The sequence below is a fragment of the Doryrhamphus excisus genome, chromosome 5 (genome assembly GCF_030265055.1).
Source record: "Doryrhamphus excisus isolate RoL2022-K1 chromosome 5, RoL_Dexc_1.0, whole genome shotgun sequence".
Lineage (NCBI taxonomy): Eukaryota > Metazoa > Chordata > Actinopteri > Syngnathiformes > Syngnathidae > Doryrhamphus > Doryrhamphus excisus.
In genome coordinates, this window is record NC_080470.1 from 4,309,035 (window position 1) to 4,330,013 (window position 20,979).

At 42.2% G+C, this 20,979-nt stretch overlaps 1 protein-coding gene across 2 annotated transcripts; it reads left to right on the top strand.

Moving 5' to 3' along the window:
* Window positions 1-10,359: 10,359 nt before the first annotated feature.
* ivns1abpa (influenza virus NS1A binding protein a) lies at window positions 10,360-20,493 on the top strand. Of its 2 annotated transcripts, XM_058073188.1 has the most exons (15): window positions 10,361-10,556; window positions 12,894-13,196; window positions 13,274-13,408; window positions 13,705-13,874; window positions 13,973-14,048; window positions 14,150-14,323; window positions 14,849-14,974; window positions 16,372-16,482; window positions 16,896-17,037; window positions 17,117-17,341; window positions 18,476-18,597; window positions 18,684-18,810; window positions 18,886-19,017; window positions 19,111-19,284; window positions 19,359-20,493. In XM_058073188.1, the coding sequence occupies exons 3-15, from the start codon at window positions 13,298-13,300 to the stop codon at window positions 19,619-19,621; spliced, it is 1,953 nt and encodes a 650-aa protein (XP_057929171.1). In that variant the 5' UTR covers window positions 10,361-10,556; window positions 12,894-13,196; window positions 13,274-13,297; the 3' UTR covers window positions 19,622-20,493. The 2 variants fall into 2 exon arrangements, with proteins under 2 accessions (XP_057929172.1, XP_057929171.1); XM_058073189.1 differs by lacking the exon at window positions 16,372-16,482 and having other exon boundaries at window positions 10,360-10,556.
* Window positions 20,494-20,979: the final 486 nt, after the last annotated feature.

Consider the following 20,979-nt stretch of genomic DNA (forward strand, 5'->3'; position numbering starts at 1 on the left):
GCATATATATGCAAATATTATAGTATATATATAGTGGCCGGAATCTATCTGTAGTGTCCTAACTCTAAAAGAGCAACTATACCCACTCTTCACAGAGACGGAGTCATGTTTTTGTGAGCACTCATTTCCACATGATGCATCGGCAAACGGACTAGTTTGTTAGGCACGCTGTCCTGGCCGTATGCTAACTGAGACAGTGTATGAAAACCAAGGTACTGTTGTGTGGGGTTGGCTTTTTTAGAAGATTATATGTTTGTCAAGTTGAAATGTGTACCCGGAGAAAACCCACGCATGCACGGGGAGAACATGCAAACTCCACACAGAGATGGCCGAGGGTGGAATCAAACCCTGGTCCTCCTAGCTGTGAGGTATGCGCGCTAACCACTCGACCGCCGTGCCGCCTCCCTATGTATTCATATTACTCATATTATTTCATATTACAAAATTCAGGTTTTAATGGCTCATTTACTGCCTAAAAATGTGGAGAGGAGGGACCAACATGATTTTTTTTCCACTGGGCCCAGAACTCCTGGCGGCGCCTCTGTTTGTGAAACAGTCATATTGTAATGGGGGATGGTGGTTGACAATAGAAAACTGTTTTACAGCAAAGCATTCCATAAACTAATGGTTTAGCGACCTATGATGAATGCACACTGTACATACGCACATCACTTGTTGTTAAGCCAGTGCAGTACATGGTATGATATTAACGAGGCATTGTTTCATCCCTGAACTCATCATCAACATGGAGCTACATAAAGTTAATACTGAGTTTATGTAGGAATACATGAAGAAATGTTAGCCCTCAAGTGATGACGTAGTTCTTTCAGGAAATGCTTTAATGGCTAAGGGTATAGCTGTGGTGCACAGCTTATTGAGCAGATTTTTGCAGTTCTTCATAGTTACTGTGGGGAAAAGCATGTTAACACAGATCTTACTTGTTGGTTACGTTTTACTAAAAAAAAAAAAAAACTTTCAGCAGTTTAATCATAAACGGATGAGTACACGAAAAGAACGCAATTTTCCATATAACTGTGATTTTTGTCTGTATTATTATTTCACATTTTTTTCTCCATGGTCTCTCTTTCGTGTTCAGTAGCAATCCCAGAAGACTCGACGGTGGATTGGGAGCACAGTAAAGTGCAGCTCTGTGATCTGGATGTTCTTATGAATAATTCAGGTGCACAGATTGTGTTGTAAACATCTCGTCTGGTGACACGCTGTCGTTGTTTCATCTGCCAAGTATTCCATGTGATGATGAGAATGTGTTTCCGGTATGGGGTGTACCAATTACTATTTTCTGACCGGTCACCAATTAAAAAACAAATGAAAGCATACAGCGTCAGTGTTGAAAAACACTGAATAATACTTACATGTTGTTTTAAGAACATGAGGTAGTTCTCTGAGGTAGTGCATGGTGACCGTAAACGGCTAGTCATCCAGTGCCATAAACTCCATCATTTTCCTCTTAGTTAGTAAAAAGGTCAAAACAAATCAAACATGGGGAACAGCACGGAGTCTGCATTGTTTGGAATTATCTGAGACAAAACACGTACAGTACGTCACATGATTAGTTAGTGTGAGAGGTCACAAGTGGACCTTAATCAATTACAGTACAGTAAACCTCGGATATATCGGATTCAATTGTTCCCACTGGTTTTGTCCGATATAAGCGAAATCCGTTATATGCGTATACCGGAAAATATCCGTTTTACGCATATATCGGATTTATATCCGGTATATGCGTAAATCGGATTTTATCCGTTATAAAAAGGTACTTCCTTGACTATGTTTCCAATGTACCTGGACGCGCAGGCAACGCTGCAAACGACGTCGTATAGCGGCCTGTCACGATTTGGCGAATCGGAGCGCCACGATGCGGCCATCCGATATATGCGAGGGAAATTTAATGGAAATGCATTGGAACGGGACTGGAGATTTTGTCCGAAATAGGTGAAATCCGTTATAAAAAATCCGATATATGCAATGAATTTTTATTGGAAATGCATTACAGAAAAATTGGTTCTTTTTTATCTGTCCGTTGTGAGCGAATTTCCGATATATCCGAGTCCGATATATCCGAGGTTTACTGTATAACTATATCCATACAAAAAGTCAATGTTGCCATTGGATGATTTAATCTTTTTTGAGGAAATAGATAGTGGTGGATAGAGGTCCTTACTTATTCTTAAAAATCTGATTTTTGCTGACTTGGGGTCTGGAATGGGAACAAAATATGTGTGCCTGTTTCAAACAGAAAAACAAATCACTAAGACTAAAATAGACTGCATTTCTCAATGCATAGTACCTATCGATCTATATCAGTGATGTGGTTCCATAAAGGCACACCTCACTGAGAAGAGCAAACAAAACAAAACATCTCGCCAATGGCATTTGAGGAGAATGGCCTCACTGGCTGACTGTAACAGATTTTCAAATAGCAGTAGCATGTGAGTGTGTACGTGTGTCATGTGGCTTCCTGACTCTTGACTCTTTGGATTCTTACATCCTATAAAAGCGGACTGGTTGAACGGATTGATTAGGTTGGAATGCAGCCATTCAAAATTTCACCATTGCCATTCATCCATCCAGGTGACACTCCACTCCCCTCCAGGAGGCATCTTGCTGAGATCCGCTCTGCTCAAGAAATAATGCGTTTATTTTGAGTCTCCCCGGAATGTTCAACATCCATCCGGCCATTTTTTTTATATATCGTGGCCTCATTAGGGTGAGCTAAAGCCTGTCAGTAGCATGGTACAAATAGACAACTATTTATACTGACATTCACACCAATGGATAATTTAGAGCAGGGGTCTCAAACTCAATTTACTTGGGGGCCACTGGAGCTAGGGTCTGGGCAAGGCTGGGCCGCATCAGGTTTTCAAAAAAAAACCAAACGCATTTATTAAAAACAGAAAAATATACAAACTTTTTCAGTGCTTTGGTTCCGATTTTCTACAATAACAGCTCTGATAAAACATTCCACTGCTCTCAAATATCTTAATTTTTATTTTTCTGCACAAAATAAGATGAAAAATAAACAAATCAAGAATAAAGAAAATCAATCAGTAATAAATAAATATACTAATAATAAAACGGTAAATAATAAAAACTTAAGAAACCACATATAGTTGGTGGGTAGACAAATTATTTTTTTCGACCTAAACGGTAGCCTTCAAGTTATTTCCTTTAAACTTAAATAGCCAAAAACCACTTACCACTTCCACACGGATAGGGAGGATAACTATTAACAGTTATTTAACCTTTAACATGAACATTATTCATTCATTCATTTTCTACCGCTTTTCCTCACGAGGGTCGCGGGGGTGCTGGAAACCAGCGGGGTACGGCGGGGTACACCCTGGACTGGTCGCCAGCCAATCACAGGGCACATATAGACAAACAACCATTCACACTCACATTCATACCTATGGACAATTTGGAGTCGCCAATTAACCTAGCATGTTTTTGGAATGTGGGAGGAAACCGGAGTACCCGGAGAAAACCCACGCATGCACGGGGAGAACATGCAAACTCCACACAGAGATGCCCGAGGGTGGGATTGAACCCTGGTCTCCTAGCTGTGAGGTCTGCGCGCTAGACCACCTCCCCTAAACCACCGTGCCGCCCATGAACATTAATCAAACGTAATAATTTTTTCTGGGTACATGATACCATACAGCATCCATATCAAACTTGCGCAGGCCGCACTAACATTAAACTTTCATATCAAGGCGGGGGCCTCAAACTAGTGGCCAAATGTGGCCCGCGGGCCGCGTGTTTGAGAGCCCTGATTTAGAGTCTCCAATTAACCTATCATGTAAAAGTTCCAATAGAGATTTAAACCCTGATCTCCAGACTTAGAGGCAGACCTGCTAAAGACAACCACTAACCCCCATGCCCTAGCTCAGCACCCAACATCTAAAGGAGAACCCTTTTACCCTCCAAAGAAAGCTCATTTTGGACACTTATCGTATCTGCGACCGTTTCCTTTCAATCACGCATCCCTTTACGAAAAGTTCTGCACCAATCCGATTGCCGATTTCATTGCATATTGGAAGAGTAGTAGTACTACGACGTCCCTGGTTTGAGGCCAGCTTGGACACATCCATCCATTTTCGACCACTTATGCTGTTCCGAGTTTATATAACCATTCACACCTATGGACAATTTAGAGTCTCAAAGTCCACAAACGACTTATAGACTGGTTGGGGAAACTCATCTGAGTAAACCTTATAGAAAGAGTCATGTGATGAATTATAAGCCAGAGTGGCTCCAGGCATACTGAAGTAACACTAAGGCCAGTATACAGTTCAGCTGTAGAACGGCTGATCATGCATTTCCATATGGGTTGTATTTTTGTGTTGTATCTATTTATAGTGACTAATTTCCTTTGCAGAAGTACATACATCAGGGAGGACAGTTTTAAAAGTAAGAGACTGGAGGATACTGTTCTTATTTTTGGACAACTCTTGTGACTCTCTTGTGATGAATTTGTCTCTTGGAACTTATCACTCATCTTTAAGTCACAGCAGTTGCACATTGTTCTGTGGTGCATGGTCGGGGTTTTAAAGGCTGATTTTCCACATTTATCTGTGGAAATCAGGGTGTTATAGGAACATTTTGTTCTTAATTCTATCATCTTCCACTACACAGGTGGCCAGTCTCTAGGCTAATAGTCACTAGAGCTCTCTTATCCGTCCATCCATTGTTTACGGCTTATCCTGTTCAGGGTTCCAGGGAGTTGGCTCCTATCCAGCTGATTTCAGGAAAAAAGGTAGACAACACCCTGGAGTCTCCAGTCAAACTATGATTATTAGCTGATTAAAGCCATTTAACTACTCATACATGAAAATAAATCAGTCCTCACTCGCAGGCAGATCATATTTAGTGGGCGTATTGTCAAGAGTAGGACATTGTTGCGCTGTTGTCGTGGGTTTTGCAGTTAAGGATTTTCCACAGTGGAAAGCGTCTTAGTGCCAACACCTACACAACATTTGACAATGACGTCCTTGTATTCATTCCACCCAACAGAATCTGGGAATGTGGATTGCCTTGCTGCTTGGTGGTATAAATGAGAATCAGTGATGAATACAGATGTGATCTGGATGTGTGGTATGCTACTGTGCTGTCATTAAATAACACCACTAGTGACCTACCTAGTTAACATGTCATCTACTTTGGGGTATACACTCATCCCTTGGCATTTTGCAGTTCAATTTTTCAAAATGTATTAAATTAGAAATAATCATTGTTTCATGGTTGAATACAAAAGCATGCATATTCAAATTCTACATATTCTTGGCCTCACTGAAACATTTTCAAGCATAAAAATGGCTAAAGGGCGGCACGGCGGTCGAGTGGTTAGCGTGCAGACCTCACAGCTAGGAGACCAGGGTTCAATCCCACCCTCGGCCATCTCTGTGTGGAATTTGCATGTTCTACCCGTGCATGCGTGGGTTTTCTCCGGGTACTCCGGTCTCCTCCCACATTCCAAAAACTCCAAATTGTCCATAGGTATGAATGTGAGTGTGAATGGTTGTTTGTCTATATGTGCCACCAGTCCAGGATGTACTCCGCCTCTCGCCCAAAGACAGCTGGGATAGGCTCCAGCATCCCCCACGACCCTCGTGAGGAAAACTTAAACTTAAATAGCCAAAAACTTACCACTTCCACACGGATAGGGAGGATAACTATTAACAGTTATTTAACCTTTAACATGAACATTAATCAAACGTAATAATTTTTTCTGGGTACATGATACCATACAGCATCCATATCAAACTTGCGCGGACCGCACTAACATTAAACTTTCATATCAAGGCGGGGGCCTCAAACTAGTGTCCTGCGGGCCACATTTGGCCCGTGGGCCGCGTGTTTGAGTCCCCTGGTGTAGGCTATAGAGGGCAGTGATGCTCTGTATGGTCGGTTCGCGATATTTTTTAGGAAATAAGTCAAGGGAGTGATGAACTGTATGTGCTGTGTTTTCAGCATCTGCCTGTAAGACAAAGTGTCCCGCTCTATTTCAAATAAAAAGGCTGACTAATATACAGCCATCCTGGCATTCTGTCATTCAGCCGCCATTAGATTACATTGATGAGACAACAGCCACATCAAGATGTACGCTCTTGCAACTCTCCCAAAGCTAACGTGTGAGTCTGTTATGTCTTATTCATCCCTAATATGTCTTATTTTCTGTTTTGGGTAATATGACTGTAAAGATCATTACAAGGGGTGTTATTTCAGGTCTAGAGGGCTCTGATAATGTTAAAAACTGATTTAGAAGGTTGTAAACAGGTGAGTTGCATTATTTTTGCTGTATAGTGTCTGAATCACATTGGAAAGCAATACTATGTCCTCTTAGTGAAAGAAGAACCGATGTAAATATTGAACTGGAGGCCAAGAAATAGTCAAATCTTGTTGGTAAAACTGGTGCTAACTGACTTACTAAAGTAGATCATTCTTTTGAAGCATGTAAACCTTTATCTTTGAGAAACCCAAAGGCCCTTTTTATATATGTCTGTCTACATGTCACGAGGTCGAACTAATCACTTTATCAGTACTTTATCAGAGAACTCCGCTGACATGGAACTCAATCAATTTATGTCCTTAAAGGGATGTGTAAGCTGAGCAACATTATGCATACATTATGCAAATAATAGCAAGAGCCATCCTATTTGCTTGAATTGATTGGTGGAAATTTGCAGAGCTTTTTAACACTGGTGTTTTTCGAAATGTTTAATACATCGCCAACCGTGTGTTTGTCTCCAACTGCGTGCACACAGCAGGACTGGCCACGTGTTCCTGCTGGGCGCAGGTACCTGAAATATTCATGGTGTCCTTGTCAGAGTGGATTTCTGCAGCCTCACTGCACAAATCTCTGGAGTGAAGAGGGGCTGAGGGAAGGGATTTGGAGCACCGGAGTCTGGAAGATGTCATATTTTGCATTGCACTTTTTTAATTCGTAAATGACACAGCTGCTATTTACGTACTGTATAGATCACCATTCCTCCATCTGTCACTGTTGTTTGTTAGAGGTATTAATTTAACGAGCTGTCTGTCATTTGAATGGTGAACAACTGCACTGCATCTCGAGAGAGCCAACGTTGTGTAAGTTTGTGCTACTGAAGTTGTGGTGTGTGTGGATGGGGTGGGGGGGGGGGGGGGGCAGGGCCAAATGTTGCTAGATGATGACTTACCTAAGATACAAATGTATGTGCTGCCTCGATGCAAATTTACATTGGAAATGCCATATACGTATGAGTGATTAGCAATTTTGAACACCTCCAAATAGGACAACTAATTGGAAAAAAATTCTGCCCCCCCCCAAAGGATCATCTCAAAAAATAATTGAGACCCACTAGTGCCAGGGTGTTCAAATTGGCCCTATTAAATGTAATTTAATAAGAAAACTAAACAACAGCAAAAATAAACAGTATTTGGACTAAGAATAAAGTCAAAATATTGAGCAATTTTACAGATATAATGTCGTAATATTATGAGGGAAAATAATTATAAATATATATTTTTATATATTAACAGACAAACAAAACAACGAACAAAGTTGTCTATATATATATTTTTACAATGTTTGCCATTTAGGTTGAAGGAAAAGTAATAACAGTACAATCATTATATTATGGAAATAAAGTCATCATGTAAAAAGGACAAAGTCAAAAAAGTTATAATTTATATATTAATGTTGTATTCTAATGAGGAAAAGAGTTATGAGAATAATGTTGTAAGGAAAATTTTAATTTTAGTGACACAGATTGAAATATTATGCAAAATCCCCATACAAAATAAAGTTGTAATTTTGGGCAAAAAAGTGAAAATATGGGAATAAAGTTACAACATTATGAGAAAATATGAGAAAATTAATTAATGTTATTTAAGGAGAAAGTTTAAATATTTGACAAATTTTAAAAAGTAAAAATGGGAAAAAAGTATCAAAAAGAAAATGCATTAATTAAATGCATTTTCACCTATAATCAAATCAAACCTCATAGTATAAATCAAGGGCATATATGAAGTAGGGAACAATTAGGACACCCTTAACATATGTACATGTATTGGTTTACAAAATATCAAAGTGGCCCTTGGAATTTTTTTTCATTTGTCAGTGGAAATATTACATTTTTGGTGGAAAATGTTTGGACGCCACTAAGTGAATTTTAGGTAGTTTATATTGTGATAAGATATTCTGATGCCATTGCTGTGCTGGACCTGTTATGGTGGGTAAGTACTCTGCATTGTGTTACATTTTAGTGCAAATTGTATTCAGCCCACTGAGTCGGAAAATCTATTCTGTAGAAAATAAATCTAGACCCTAACGTCAAAGCAATTAAGTCTCAATTTATTGTGTCCTTCTGTAGCTTTGCTTACACTATTATTCCTATACTGGAGGTATTTGGCAACATAAGCTTTTATGAGTTTACCTCTTCACAAACCAATTTCCTGCCCGTGTTTATGGGAGGGGGATCCACTCTGGCCAAAGCAAACAAAAACCCGACAAAACAAATAAGAGGTGAAATGCAATGCAGGTGCCTCCTGGTAACAGCCCGTCACTTCTTGCCAGTAATAATCTCTATTGCCTTGCCAGGAATGAAAAAAAAAACAGCAGAAGAGTTGTTTTGAACAAATTAATTTACTTGATAGACCAGGGGTCTCAAACTCAATTTACTTGGGGGCCACTAGAGCTCGGGTCTGGGTGAGACTGGGCCGCATCAGGTTTACCAAAAAAAAAACAAACGCATTTATTAAAAACAATTTTTTTTTTTTAAACTTTGCTTTGGTTCCAATTTTTGTACAAGAAAAGCTCTGATAAAACATTCCACTGTTCTCAAATATCTTACTTTTTATTTTTCTACACAAAATAAGATTAAAAATAAACAAATCAAGAATAAAGAAAATCAATCAATCAGTAATAGATAAATAAATATAATAATAATAAAAACTTAAGAAACCACATATAGTTGGTGGGTAGACAAATTATTTTTTTCAGATTAAAATTAACAAAGCATTATTAGAGCCCTGTAGACATGACAAAACACGACTATAGTCACATTTATACTCTTTTTATTTACAACATATTGCGCAACTGCAGGGTCTTGAGACACATGCTAACTCGCAAACTAGAGAGCTAGCAACCTAAATGGTAGCCTTCAAGTTATTTCCTTTAAACTTAAATAGCCAAAAACTTACCACTTCCACACGGATAGGGAGGATAACTATTAACAGTTATTTAACCTTTAACATGAACATTAATCAAACGTAATATTTTTTTCTGGGTACATGATACCATACAGCATCCATATCAAACATGCGCGGGCCGCACTAACATTAAACTTTCATATCAAAGCGGGGGCCTCAAACTAGTGTCCTGCGGGCCACATTTGGCCCACGGGCCGCGTGTTTGAGACCCCTGTGATAGACCCTATCTGTGCTGCAGACTTATTTGCTTTGTGCATTAAGTTACACTTATACACACAAATTAAGTTTCCCATACACACCACGCTTAGAGGTGCATACACATACATCATAATACCTTTGTATTAAAGTGATTCATGAAATCTAATCCTATTACGGAGGCCTTGATGCAACCGTTAAGATCTGTTCAGTCAATGCAGGTGAATGGGATCTTCCTTAATGTGCACTCGAGTGCAGCTGAGTGTGAATGGTTGTGTGTGTATGTGTGTCCTGCGACTGGTTAACACCAGTCCAGGGTGTAGCCTACCCCGCATTTGGGGCTAAAGTCAGCTGGGATAGGCTCACATGATGTTGATGTTTACGTTTTACTGGGCATGCCCCATTGACTATTCTGGTTGACTATAGCGACGCATGTAGACAAGAGATTGGAATATTCCTTTCCATGTATACCATTGTTTCCGGAAAAAGTCATTCGGAAAGAGAAAAACTCCTCGTGTAAACATGGCTACTGTCGAGTATCCCTGGTGTAAAGACTGGCAGAGCAATGTAATATCGGTCCGTGTGGCAACACCTAGCTCGTTCCTCCTATAGACTTAGTGATGTTTTCCAATGTAAAAAAAAAACATGCCTTGGCTCAAAAAAGGTTGAAAAACACAGTTCCAGACATGTATTTATTGACAGTCATGTATATATATATTTATATGAAATTTGATGGGTGGGACGTAAAACATCATGGCAAATGTAATTACTTACAAGCATACAACGTATGAAAGTTATCTATTGCGTCAGGAACACGTGTTTGTAACTAATAGGCTACGTGTAATTCGTCAGGCGGTGTAAATTTCATCACATCAAAAGTAGAGGACTCGCCGAACAGACACGTCCCCCTTAGTGACGTCACGGGTGGCGTGGCTAGCGCGCGGCTTTAGTCGGGAGCGCGCCTCGCAGTCACAAAGCTGTACGTGTGTGCAAGCAGAGACCGGACTGTCCGCTGCTACGAGACGGAGGAAGAAGAAGAAGACACCCAGCAAACTAGCCAGAAAACGCTGCCATTTCTCCAGCCACAAACGACCAACTCTGAATTCTTACTAAATATGTCTAATATCGTCTGCCGTCAAACCCTTCAGGTAAGATAATGTGTCGATATACGCTGTTAAATGTGTCGTTAAATGTTGAAAATGGACGTTAATGTGGCATACCTGGTGGATGGAAATGGCTGTCTTCACCCACAAGACCAGGTGGAAACTGCGGGAAATGGCCCGGCTTTTTTTTTTCCCTCCCCCTTTCCATCCGTCGCTGACAATGTCGTACATTGAGAACATTCTTTTTGTCCTTCCTCGCCAGCCGACCCACCAGTGGGGAATGTTCTGGTTACCGACAATGGCCACAGTGTCATCATTTGTCATTGTCCGCATCGAGTCTGGATTCAGTGGGCCAGCGTGCGAGTCTCGTGGCTGCCGTTGTAGCCGGAAGGCTAACATTGGCTGCTAAATGAGCACCTCCATCTCCGTTTCGAACGCCTTCCCGCGTATTAGCAAGGAGGAATGTTTCAACGGTCAGGGTTTTTAATGGTGCTCTTGTAGGTCGCGCTCCACTGGTGGGATGTACAGTATGTGGGTGGCACACCGCCAAGGCCCCGGTACATTCCTTTAGCAAAGGACCGTTAAGGACATTGTGGCTAATGCGTTGTTTAGCCATCCTTGTGTGACAGCACTGAATGTCATTTTCTATTTTATCATATAGAAATGACATTTTGTCATATTGCACTAAATTCTATTAAAAATGTGTCATTAAGTGTTAAAATATTGATACCGCTGTACTGTCGACAGGTTATTGTTGCCTATTTGACGAAATACTATCGTTAAATCGAATTTTTTTTCCTGCTATGCTAGTAATCATTTACCGTAGAGGTAACAATCAATGTAGGTCATTACCATATTGCTATATTTTCCTATAATAGGATTTGACTACTGTAGATGAGTACATTATGTGAATACACTTCCAATCAAGCTAAATTAAATAATATATAATCATATTTTTTCTATTCTGAATATTTATTCAGTATTACTTTATTGTACATGCAGTACACCCCTTCCTTTACATTTCCATTACATTTTCTACGTCGGTTTAATTGGTGCAGTACATTTCCATTAAAAGGAGGCGACATCTTGCAGTAACTAGTCTCGCCACATGAGGGCGCTATAAAGAGACATGGGCTTAACTAATCACATGGAAACAGTTATGGTCCGTGCCCCCCCCAACCTAGCCCCCTTAGTTTCTTTGCTCTATTTATTCCCCAGTTTTTGCTTTGGAAATGACCATTTTGTGGTTAAGTCTCTAAGTCAATTTTAATGTAAGAAAAACTGCCTGCACAATAATTTTTTTTTGTATTTTTTTTTCATTCACTGTCACTGTTTGGTACTTTCCAAACATTGCACAAGATTATAATTTTACACAAGGTTGTTGATTTTACTCACAACAATGCGGTACAAATTGTTTATGGTTTTGGTGTGGGTGTCGCTTGCTTGTGGAGCAAGTCGGCAGACGGCTACAGCGGACTCAGCCAAGCGAGAGATTGCAGCTAAAAGCCTTCACAAGTCTTCTGAAAGTAGTTGCATAAGCAGTTAGAAGTGGGTCACTGTTTCCACTCGCCACGCACAGACTGGGAGAATTATAACTTCCAGTGCCAGCGCCGCTGTACATGTGGTTTTAGTGGATTACAAAGAGTCCACAGTATATGCAGTGTGCCATGATTGCTTTGGCCCTGTAAAAATGTTGACACTTGTTATTTTTATTCATCGCTGTTAGCCAGTTTGCCACCCCCCAAGGCAATTTCCTGGTATGTTTCCTCTTCCCTTGACTGTTATCACGTCCTTGTACAATTTCTCCCTTTTATTTATATTTTTTGCCTGAAGCCATGTAGTTACTGAGATCTGAGACTATTGGCTATTTCACTCTAAAAGTAGTGAACTTTTTGTGATCATACAGTGGCACTGGCACATGTTGTGCTGTCCTTTTTATAGGCCAGTGCTTCAGAAAGTGTTCCTATAAGGTGGAGCCAGCAAAGGGGGCTCGTCTTAAAGTTAAGGTGGAGTGGCTTGTGAGTGAGATGGGACGGAGCTGATGCTATAGGACCTATTTAAAAGCACTCGCTTGACTAATCAGCAGGTGTGGGGAAAAAAGAATCATTCATGTTGACTGCTTTGGGTTCTTTATGCCTTTTGGAAATGCAGGATTCCCATTTCGCTCTTAAAATTAGAAGGACCGATGCCGTCAGATGAAGCGACTGGTGAACTGGTTTTATTTTTTGAATGTGTAAACATTTTGGAGACGCAGTCCTGCCACATGTTTGATGAAAGGAAAGGGAGAGCAGTTTAATTTGTTCAGTGTTGTTTCCATCATTTTTCAAGGAGCATTGTATCATGCTGGAGTTTGATTATTTTACTCTCTCCTTTCTTCTACAGGTTACAATGTATGACCAACACAGAATAAGAACAACTCTATAGCCAACGGGATCCCGAGGACTTGATTACAGTCGCTTCAAGCCTGATAGTTTGCTGGGGTGGAAGCCCTCCCCCCTCCCGTCTGCTGCCGCCTGTGTTGTCGACTGGCATTTCTTCTGACAAATTTCCCCATCCCACTCCTCGGGTGAAGAAGACCGGAGTTTCCCTGGAATCTCTTGTCTACTTTGCCTGTTGCCTTATTTGCAGTTCCTGTTCTACATTTTGCCGTGGCACTTCCCCGGATTTGAGCTACTCTCTTATTAGGTAAGACATGTGTGCCATCTTTAGTTTTCCATGATAAAGGAGCATCATGTTAATGTTTGCCCCGATCTTTTCATCAGGCATACCACCCAAATTCAGCCAAAATGATTCCGAATGGTTATCTGATCTTTGAGGATGAGAGTTTCCTGGATTCCACTGTGGCCAAAATGAACGCTCTGAGAAAGAGTGGTCAGTTCTGCGATGTTAGACTGCAGGTATGATCTAAATGCAAACTCACACCACTCGAACACCATGAGCTGAGACTCTGCTGAGTCACTGTAACGTAAGAGCTTTGTAGTGAAGAGGTTGCAGATGGAGGGGGGCTGAAACGACGAGCTTGAGGATGAAATTTTCAGTTTAAACACAATCCACTTGTTTTATGTATTTGTTGGAAACCTAGTTTAGACTTATGAGAATAGAAAATACTGAGTTCCTCTAGTGCAGTTAGGGTTATGTTTATGATAGTTTTATGTTTTTTATTTATGATGGGCATCCCTTTTTGCCTCCCTAGGTTTGTGGTCACGAGTTGATGGCCCATCGTGCTGTGTTGGCTTGCTGCAGTCCATACCTGTTTGAGGTCTTCAACAGTGACATTGAACCCCATGGAGTGTCTCATGTCACCTTTGAGGACTTGGACCCAGAAGCTGTGGAGATCTTGCTCACCTATGCCTACACTGCCCAGTTAGTATCTGTTATTGCCTTTTTCATTTTTAGTTTAAACTGATAATAAAAGGAGAATCTTGAGCTTCGGCTTCAACTTGTTTCCGTGTGTAACCCAGACTGAAGGCAGACAAGGGGCTGGTCAAGGATGTGTACTCTGCTGCCAAAAGGTTCAAGATGGAGCGAGTCAAGCAGGTTTGATTTCATATTCTATTTCCCTTGGCACTACTAAACTCCAGAACTCATGCTTTTATTGTGAAGATAACAAGAGTTACATCACATCTCCACACCCTCAGATTTGTGGTGACTACCTGCTGTCTAAGATGGATTCCCAGAACGCCATTTCTTTTCGCAACTTTGCCAGCTCAATGGCAGATGCTAGAGTTTTGGCCAAAGTGGATGCCTACATTCAAGATCACTTACTGGAGGTGTCCGAACAAGAGGACTTCCTCAAACTTCCCCGTCTCAAGGTGAAATATTGTGTTCATGCATGCTTTAAGTTCTTAAAGTCATTGAAGTGTTGGCGCAGTGGGGTGTGGGGGGGTATGCAGTCATTGTAAGGCATGTGGTTAAGAAGCATATCTTAGGAACGTGCAACTCTGCTCCAACTGCTCAGACGCAACTATTTCTGACTGATTTATTCTCGTCCACTTGTATCACCATATTAGTGCTGCAACGATCCAGCAGTTGTAACGTGGCTGACACTGGACAATCTTGGTGTTTTTACTGTTCAGACTTGAACAAGATTAGCACTGCGATGTTAGTCATCTTTATTACATTTTAAAATACGGCGATGGCATTGTTAGTGGCAAGTTGCAGTGTTCCAGAATGTTGTTGCGGCCAAATAGTTGTCTGTGCTGCCAAAGAGGAATTGTATGCTATGAGACTCATTTGAAAGCTATTGAGCCAATACGGATGTATTGAAATTTGTGTAGCGTACAGAGTTGTTTTCCCACATGCATGCGAACTAAACTCCACTTTCACTCTGTTCACAGTTAGAAGTAATGCTAGAAGACAACCTGACCCTGCCCAGCAATGGCAAGCTTTACTCCAAGGTGCTAAACTGGGTGCAGCGTAGCATTTGGGAGAATGGAGAGCAACTGGATCAACTCATGGAGGAGGTCAGTAGCACAGTGTGTGCAGTTTTACCTCTGACAGATCTTCATCCTTCCCCCCTCCTTCTGACTCCTCCTGTTTTTGACATTAAGAAGTCATTAAGGGGGCTGATAGAAATAGCATGCTGTTGTCATGCTGCTATGTCAGGATTGTTCTTTTCCCTCTGATTTGTTGAGGTTTTTGCAGTAAGAAACTGTATTCCTGAACCATGCCACAAATTAGAGGTGAGCCCAAAAGAGCCCCTGTTTGCTCTTTTGTTTTGTTTTGTTTCCATTCTTCTCCTTTTGGGTTGTAGTTGATTTTTCTTCCAACCCCATCTAAGTATTACAGTGCTCTTCTCCTGTGAAACACAGAGAAAAGGTTCTTGAAGGTTTGGCCCTTTATTCATCTGTTTCACTGCCACTTGACTATCTGAACAGGTGCGAGTTGTTGCTCCAGAACTAACAGGCACTCCTCCCCATTGATTTATCTCTCCTGTAGGTTTATTTGCAGCAGCAAGGGACCAGACTGAGGAGCCGGGACTGAGCCACCAGGGTAATGAGTCAGAGAAAAGAGAGGCGCACTACTGCCTCTCAGCAGCCTCTCTTTGCAGCCAAGCAACACTGTGCTCCCATCTGTCCATGCCTATTGCACACATGCTTCACATCTTTCACCATAGAAGGAAAGCCGATTTCTTTCAACGACGCCTCCAATGCCTCTTTTTAAAATACAAGCTGAAAACGTAGGTTGGAGAACCACTCGAATTCGGCACCAGAAAAGGCATTTGGCTACAAGGCATTACCATATTTTTAAAGATATATTTTTTAAAATCTTTCCCTTTTTTCCTTTTAAAAAAAAAAAAAAAACTTGGATTGCACTTGCTTCATGTACCCTTGAGTGGGTTAACTATTGGAGACACATGGAGAATTTTCAAGTCTTGACTTGAAATGAAGAGGTGCACTTCTTTTGGGGAGTAATACAGCTGCAGTGTACTCCCTGTTATGTCATCTGTATTTGACTGCCGACAGTGGCTGCTATCACAATGCGCAGCTCATTCAGCTGGAGGACCGGTTTCCAAGCAGCAGACCAAGCGAGAGGGCTCGTGTAGCCCCTCTTGATGCTTTACTGAAGATCTTACTGAATGGACTGTCATTCTTCACCCGATCCCTCTTTGTTTTTAGATGCAATTTAGGGCGATCCCTTGCCAGGCACCTTCTTGGGCTCAAACGTTGAATCCGCTCTGTGCCTCGGCTGCAGTCTATTAAGGGAACTCTTCATCCGAGCAACTGAAGTTGAAGGACTCTGTCCGTCTCTTTCCTCCTCTTCACAGCACTGCCCTCTTCTAATCCCCTTCATGCTGGGGTTTCATGTTTGTTGCCATGGAGACAGCCACATGGGTGTGTTGTTCCTGTTTGTCTTTCAGGTGCAAATGCTGTACTACTCACCTGACCATAAGCTGGTGGATGGAGGGCTGGTGATTGAGGGGCACACTGAGGTGTTTGGTGGCGAGGAGGACCACCTTCAGTTTGTGCAGGTACTCAACAAGCGTGTGCCCAGCTTCACTGCAATGGAGTCGTTAATACCACATGTTGGCTGCAGTGTTTAGCTTATGCTTGGCCATGCAAAAACTACCAACAGCCTGTGGCTGTTCCTATTTAGCCACTACGTACAAAGTTATGTGCCAGCATACGTACATTTTTGAAGTAATGGCCTCAGATATGCCAGCGCTTGGAGTTGTGATTTGTGTAGTGGATGATGACTGGATTTTGACAGCAGGGGCGGCGTTGTTGGTGTCAGATGTTGTTGGGTGTTAGTTTTGATGATGAGGAGTAGGCACTGGTGTGGGTAGCTGGAGCTGGCCATCATTGGGCCTGTGGTGTGTGTGTGTGTGTGTGTGCATGTGTGTGGAGCGAGCTTGGCTTCTGTAGCTGCGCTGTGCTCTTGCAGAAGAAGCCAGTACGAGAGAGTACCCAGAGACAGATGAGCTGCAGTTCCTCGGGAAGCCTTTCACCCTCCAACCAAGCAGCAAATGCTCCCAAACAGACCACCAGGAGAGAGTGGAAGTACATTGCATCCGAGAAGACTACAAGTAAGCCATCTTTAAACCATTCCTCCACAAATACGAAAGCAAACCATGTCCCCTGTTAACAATGGTGGTCTTTTTCTAGACAACACCTACCTATGTCTGGCTGTGCTGGATGGTGTGTTGTGTGTGATCTTCTTGCACGGCCGCAGCAGCCCTCAGACCTCTCCCTCTGCCACGCCCTGCCTGCTAAAGAGCCTCAGCTTTGAGGCTCAGCCTGAGGAGTTGGAGGAGCACCCGTTGTCACCCATGCATTATGCTCGCTCCGGCCTTGGCACCGCAGCCCTCAACTCGAGGCTCATTGCAGCAGGTTGGTATTGATCTATGCTTCACCTCCATTTATGTACAGTGTATGAGACACACTGCGGTACCTGGGTTTTTATTAATTTGTTACAAAATGTCAGATGAAAATTTTCCCATTGGAAATACAGGCCAATTTATTCAAAAACTATAGAGCTAGAAAGCCCCCAGCTTTTTGCACGTTTAATGCGAGCGGTGACTCGTCCCACTTGGTTGGAAGGCCCTTGAATGAAACATCTAATTTGGTCTCGTAGTGCACAGACTGCTAAACTGTATTTTTCCACTTTTCTTTTCACTCACATTTGGTCCCGAATGCTGATACCGCATGGCAATGCATACAGATAAGATCTGAAGACCTTATTGCGTGCTAATGTGCATTTGTGCAGTGCACTCTCTGAAAAGATAAATCAGATGGCTATAATGTACATGGCTTTTCATGTGCTGAAAGCCTTTTTTGGGTGACTAAATAGTACGCTGCAATGCTTTTCACAGCCATTCTCGTCTTCAGTCATGGCCCGATTGACACAAGCCCCCAAGTAGCTGTCCTCTGCTATGCCTGCCAGCACCTTGTAACCCAAATTTTAGCTCACAGTTCAAGAAACTGCTTACATCTAAAGACAAATTACAAGCAATGGACCAGTAACTTCTCTCTGGCAGTCCACGTACTCTGTGATGAACGCATTCACACTAACTTTAGTCTTGTGGAAGTCATCTGCCAGGGCTTTGAAGCTAAACTTATTCTAAAAAAAAATTATAATAATTTTCTGCTTAATATTTTTTCCTGCTGTGTTCCCTCATACTACAGTGTGGGACGAGTGTCAAATGCATTACCTGACCAAAAAATGTACTTTGATGGAAATAGCTTCTCACATTCTTGAACAAGTTGCCGGTACTCGTAACTCATTTGGCCCCACTGCAGATTATTTAGCAGTTGCAATTAAAAGTTAAAAAATAAAATAAAAATTACTGGACAGTTGGCATGTTTGGGCACTGAATTTGCAAATATCGGTCAAACAGACTAGTTACATGTGATACTGTCTGACAACAAAACGGTTTGACTGATTAGACAAATAGAGTAGCAGTCAAACCAAGTAGGAGGAAAGTTGACTTGGAAAGTTATTTTCCATTTTCTAATTTTCTGCAGGCGGCTACAACAGAGAGGAATGTTTGAGGACTGTGGAGTGTTATGACCCCAAGGAGGACCGCTGGACCTTCATCGCTCCCATGCGAACTCCAAGGGCTCGTTTCCAGATGGCTGTGCTCATGGTATTTATCCAATACGATGGCATGTTGTGTTCACGTCACACATTCCCAAATATAAGATGTTACTTAGTGACTACTCCACCCCGCAGGGCCATCTCTATGTGATTGGCGGCTCTAATGGACATTCTGACGAGCTGAGCTGTGGGGAGATGTACGATCCGCATGCCAATGAGTGGGCTCAGGTGCCAGAGCTCAGGACAAACCGCTGCAATGCAGGTGGGCCTGGCTGGTATGCTTTTACTGTGAAGACGAGATCACCAACTCCTGGCTAACTTTGTCCTCTCATTGAAGGAGTCTGCTCCTTAAACAACAAGCTCTACGTTGTGGGAGGATCAGACCCCTGTGGGCAGAAAGGACTGAAGAACTGCGATGCTTTTGACCCAGTGAGCAAAACCTGGTCCAACTGTGCCCCCCTCAACATCAGTACGTGATCACAGTTTCCCTTCAACACATAAGATAAAATAGTTTCAAAATGTTTTTTTTTTTTTTATATATGGAAAAAATGTTTATTTTCAGGGCGGCACCAGGCTGCAGTGTGTGAGTTGGATGGCTGTATGTATGTGATCGGAGGGGCGGAGTCATGGAACTGCTTGAACACCGTGGAACGTTATAACCCTGAGAACAACACCTGGAGCCTGATAGCACCGATGAACGTTGCTCGTCGCGGGGCCGGCGTGGCTGTCTCTGCTGGTAAGCCGATAATAAAGGCGGGCCAGGACAACTTAACAAGACGAAATGTTGACTCTGTTGTTCCGACTGTCCAGGCAAACTATTTGTGGTTGGCGGCTTCGACGGCACCCACGCGCTGCGCTGCGTCGAGGCGTACGACCCGGCTCGCAACGAGTGGCGGATGCTGGGAAGCATGACCACGTCTCGCAGCAACGCGGGCGTGGCCATGCTGGGCGAGACCATCTATGCCGTGGGCGGCTTTGACGGAAACGAGTTCCTGAACACGATGGAGGTGTACAACCCCGAGACAGATGAGTGGACCGACTGCACCAAGCCCCTCACCCCCCTATCTGAGTGAAGGGTTAGGAAGTTCCACAGCGCTTCACTCTTTTTCCAAACTAACAGGCTTAGTGACGTAATCAATGTTTCGTGATGTGTGTGTGAACGTGTCTGTGTGTGTGTGTGCGCGAGAGTGTGGTTGGGCGGGGTGGGAGGGGGGTTGTAGGACGAGGGGTCTTCAATGAAGACTAGCTTATATTTAGTGGGGGTGGCGGCTTGTTGCCCAAAGCAACATGAATGAAGCCTTTTCATAATGCGTACATTGTTCTACGTGCTGTATATATTGTTACTCATTCCTGTCATATGCCAACATTTACCACACACTTAGTGCTTTTCTTTTTCTCTTCAGAGTGGAAGGTTTTGTCACTTTGGAAGGTTTTCAGATGAAGCGATCTACTACCGGTCACTTAGAAGAAGTGGTGAGGAGAATGGATCTGTTGTGGATGTCATTTTGCTCACATACTAAAGGTTGATTATTTGAAGCCTTATTCACTGCAAGTTCATAACACCTGTAAAGGAATAAAGTGTGTTTGTGTGTGTGTGTGTGTGTGTGTGTGTGCGCGTGTGGCATTTTCAAGCAGCTGGATTGTGTTTTGAATCTTGAATAATGGCCTTTTTATATTTTTATACACTGCAGCGTTCTCAAAAATTAGTAGCAGACAGCTAAAGTCAATAAATCTAACCAGTGCCAGTTTTAGTTCAGTTTTATTGCGCACAAAAGACACGCACAGCCAAGCTTCTGCTAACCAAACATTACTAATGTGATTTAACTCATGTACGTAGATGCAGTTTACTGAAAATCTTTTTTTTTTTGTCAATTTTATTTCTGAAAGGGGTGTTCGGTTTCAAATTCACATTTGTAATATTTCTTAATAAATCATTTAAATTGCATTTGTGTCTGGTTATCCTTGAATATTGAGCCATAACTCAAAACAGGAGCGACAAAGCCTCCCACCAGCATTGCGGCAGCTGACTCCCTCCCAAGCTTTATTTAGTACCTAGCCTCTTGCTCAAAGGTCAGGTCATGTCTGATCTTCCATGCCTGCCATTTCCTCAGACGACACTAAGCCACGTGTTTCCTGCTCAGGATGTGCTAAGCTGGCCAACAGTGACAGACCTGTCTGAGCAGATTCCTCAGATGACACATTGCTTCCTGTGAATTGACCAGAACCCAACCTAAACTCGGCTATAATTTACTAGAATCCAACCTAAATTCACAAACCTTTCAAAATAATCCATGTTTGACCGTATAAGAGATTCACGGTGATCCTTCCAACTATCACATGCAATGCAACCAATATACCTCTTAGCCACAGCGATGTAGTTGAGTGCTCATCACTGGCCGTGACCAAATTAACCTCACCCACTCACTTCCTG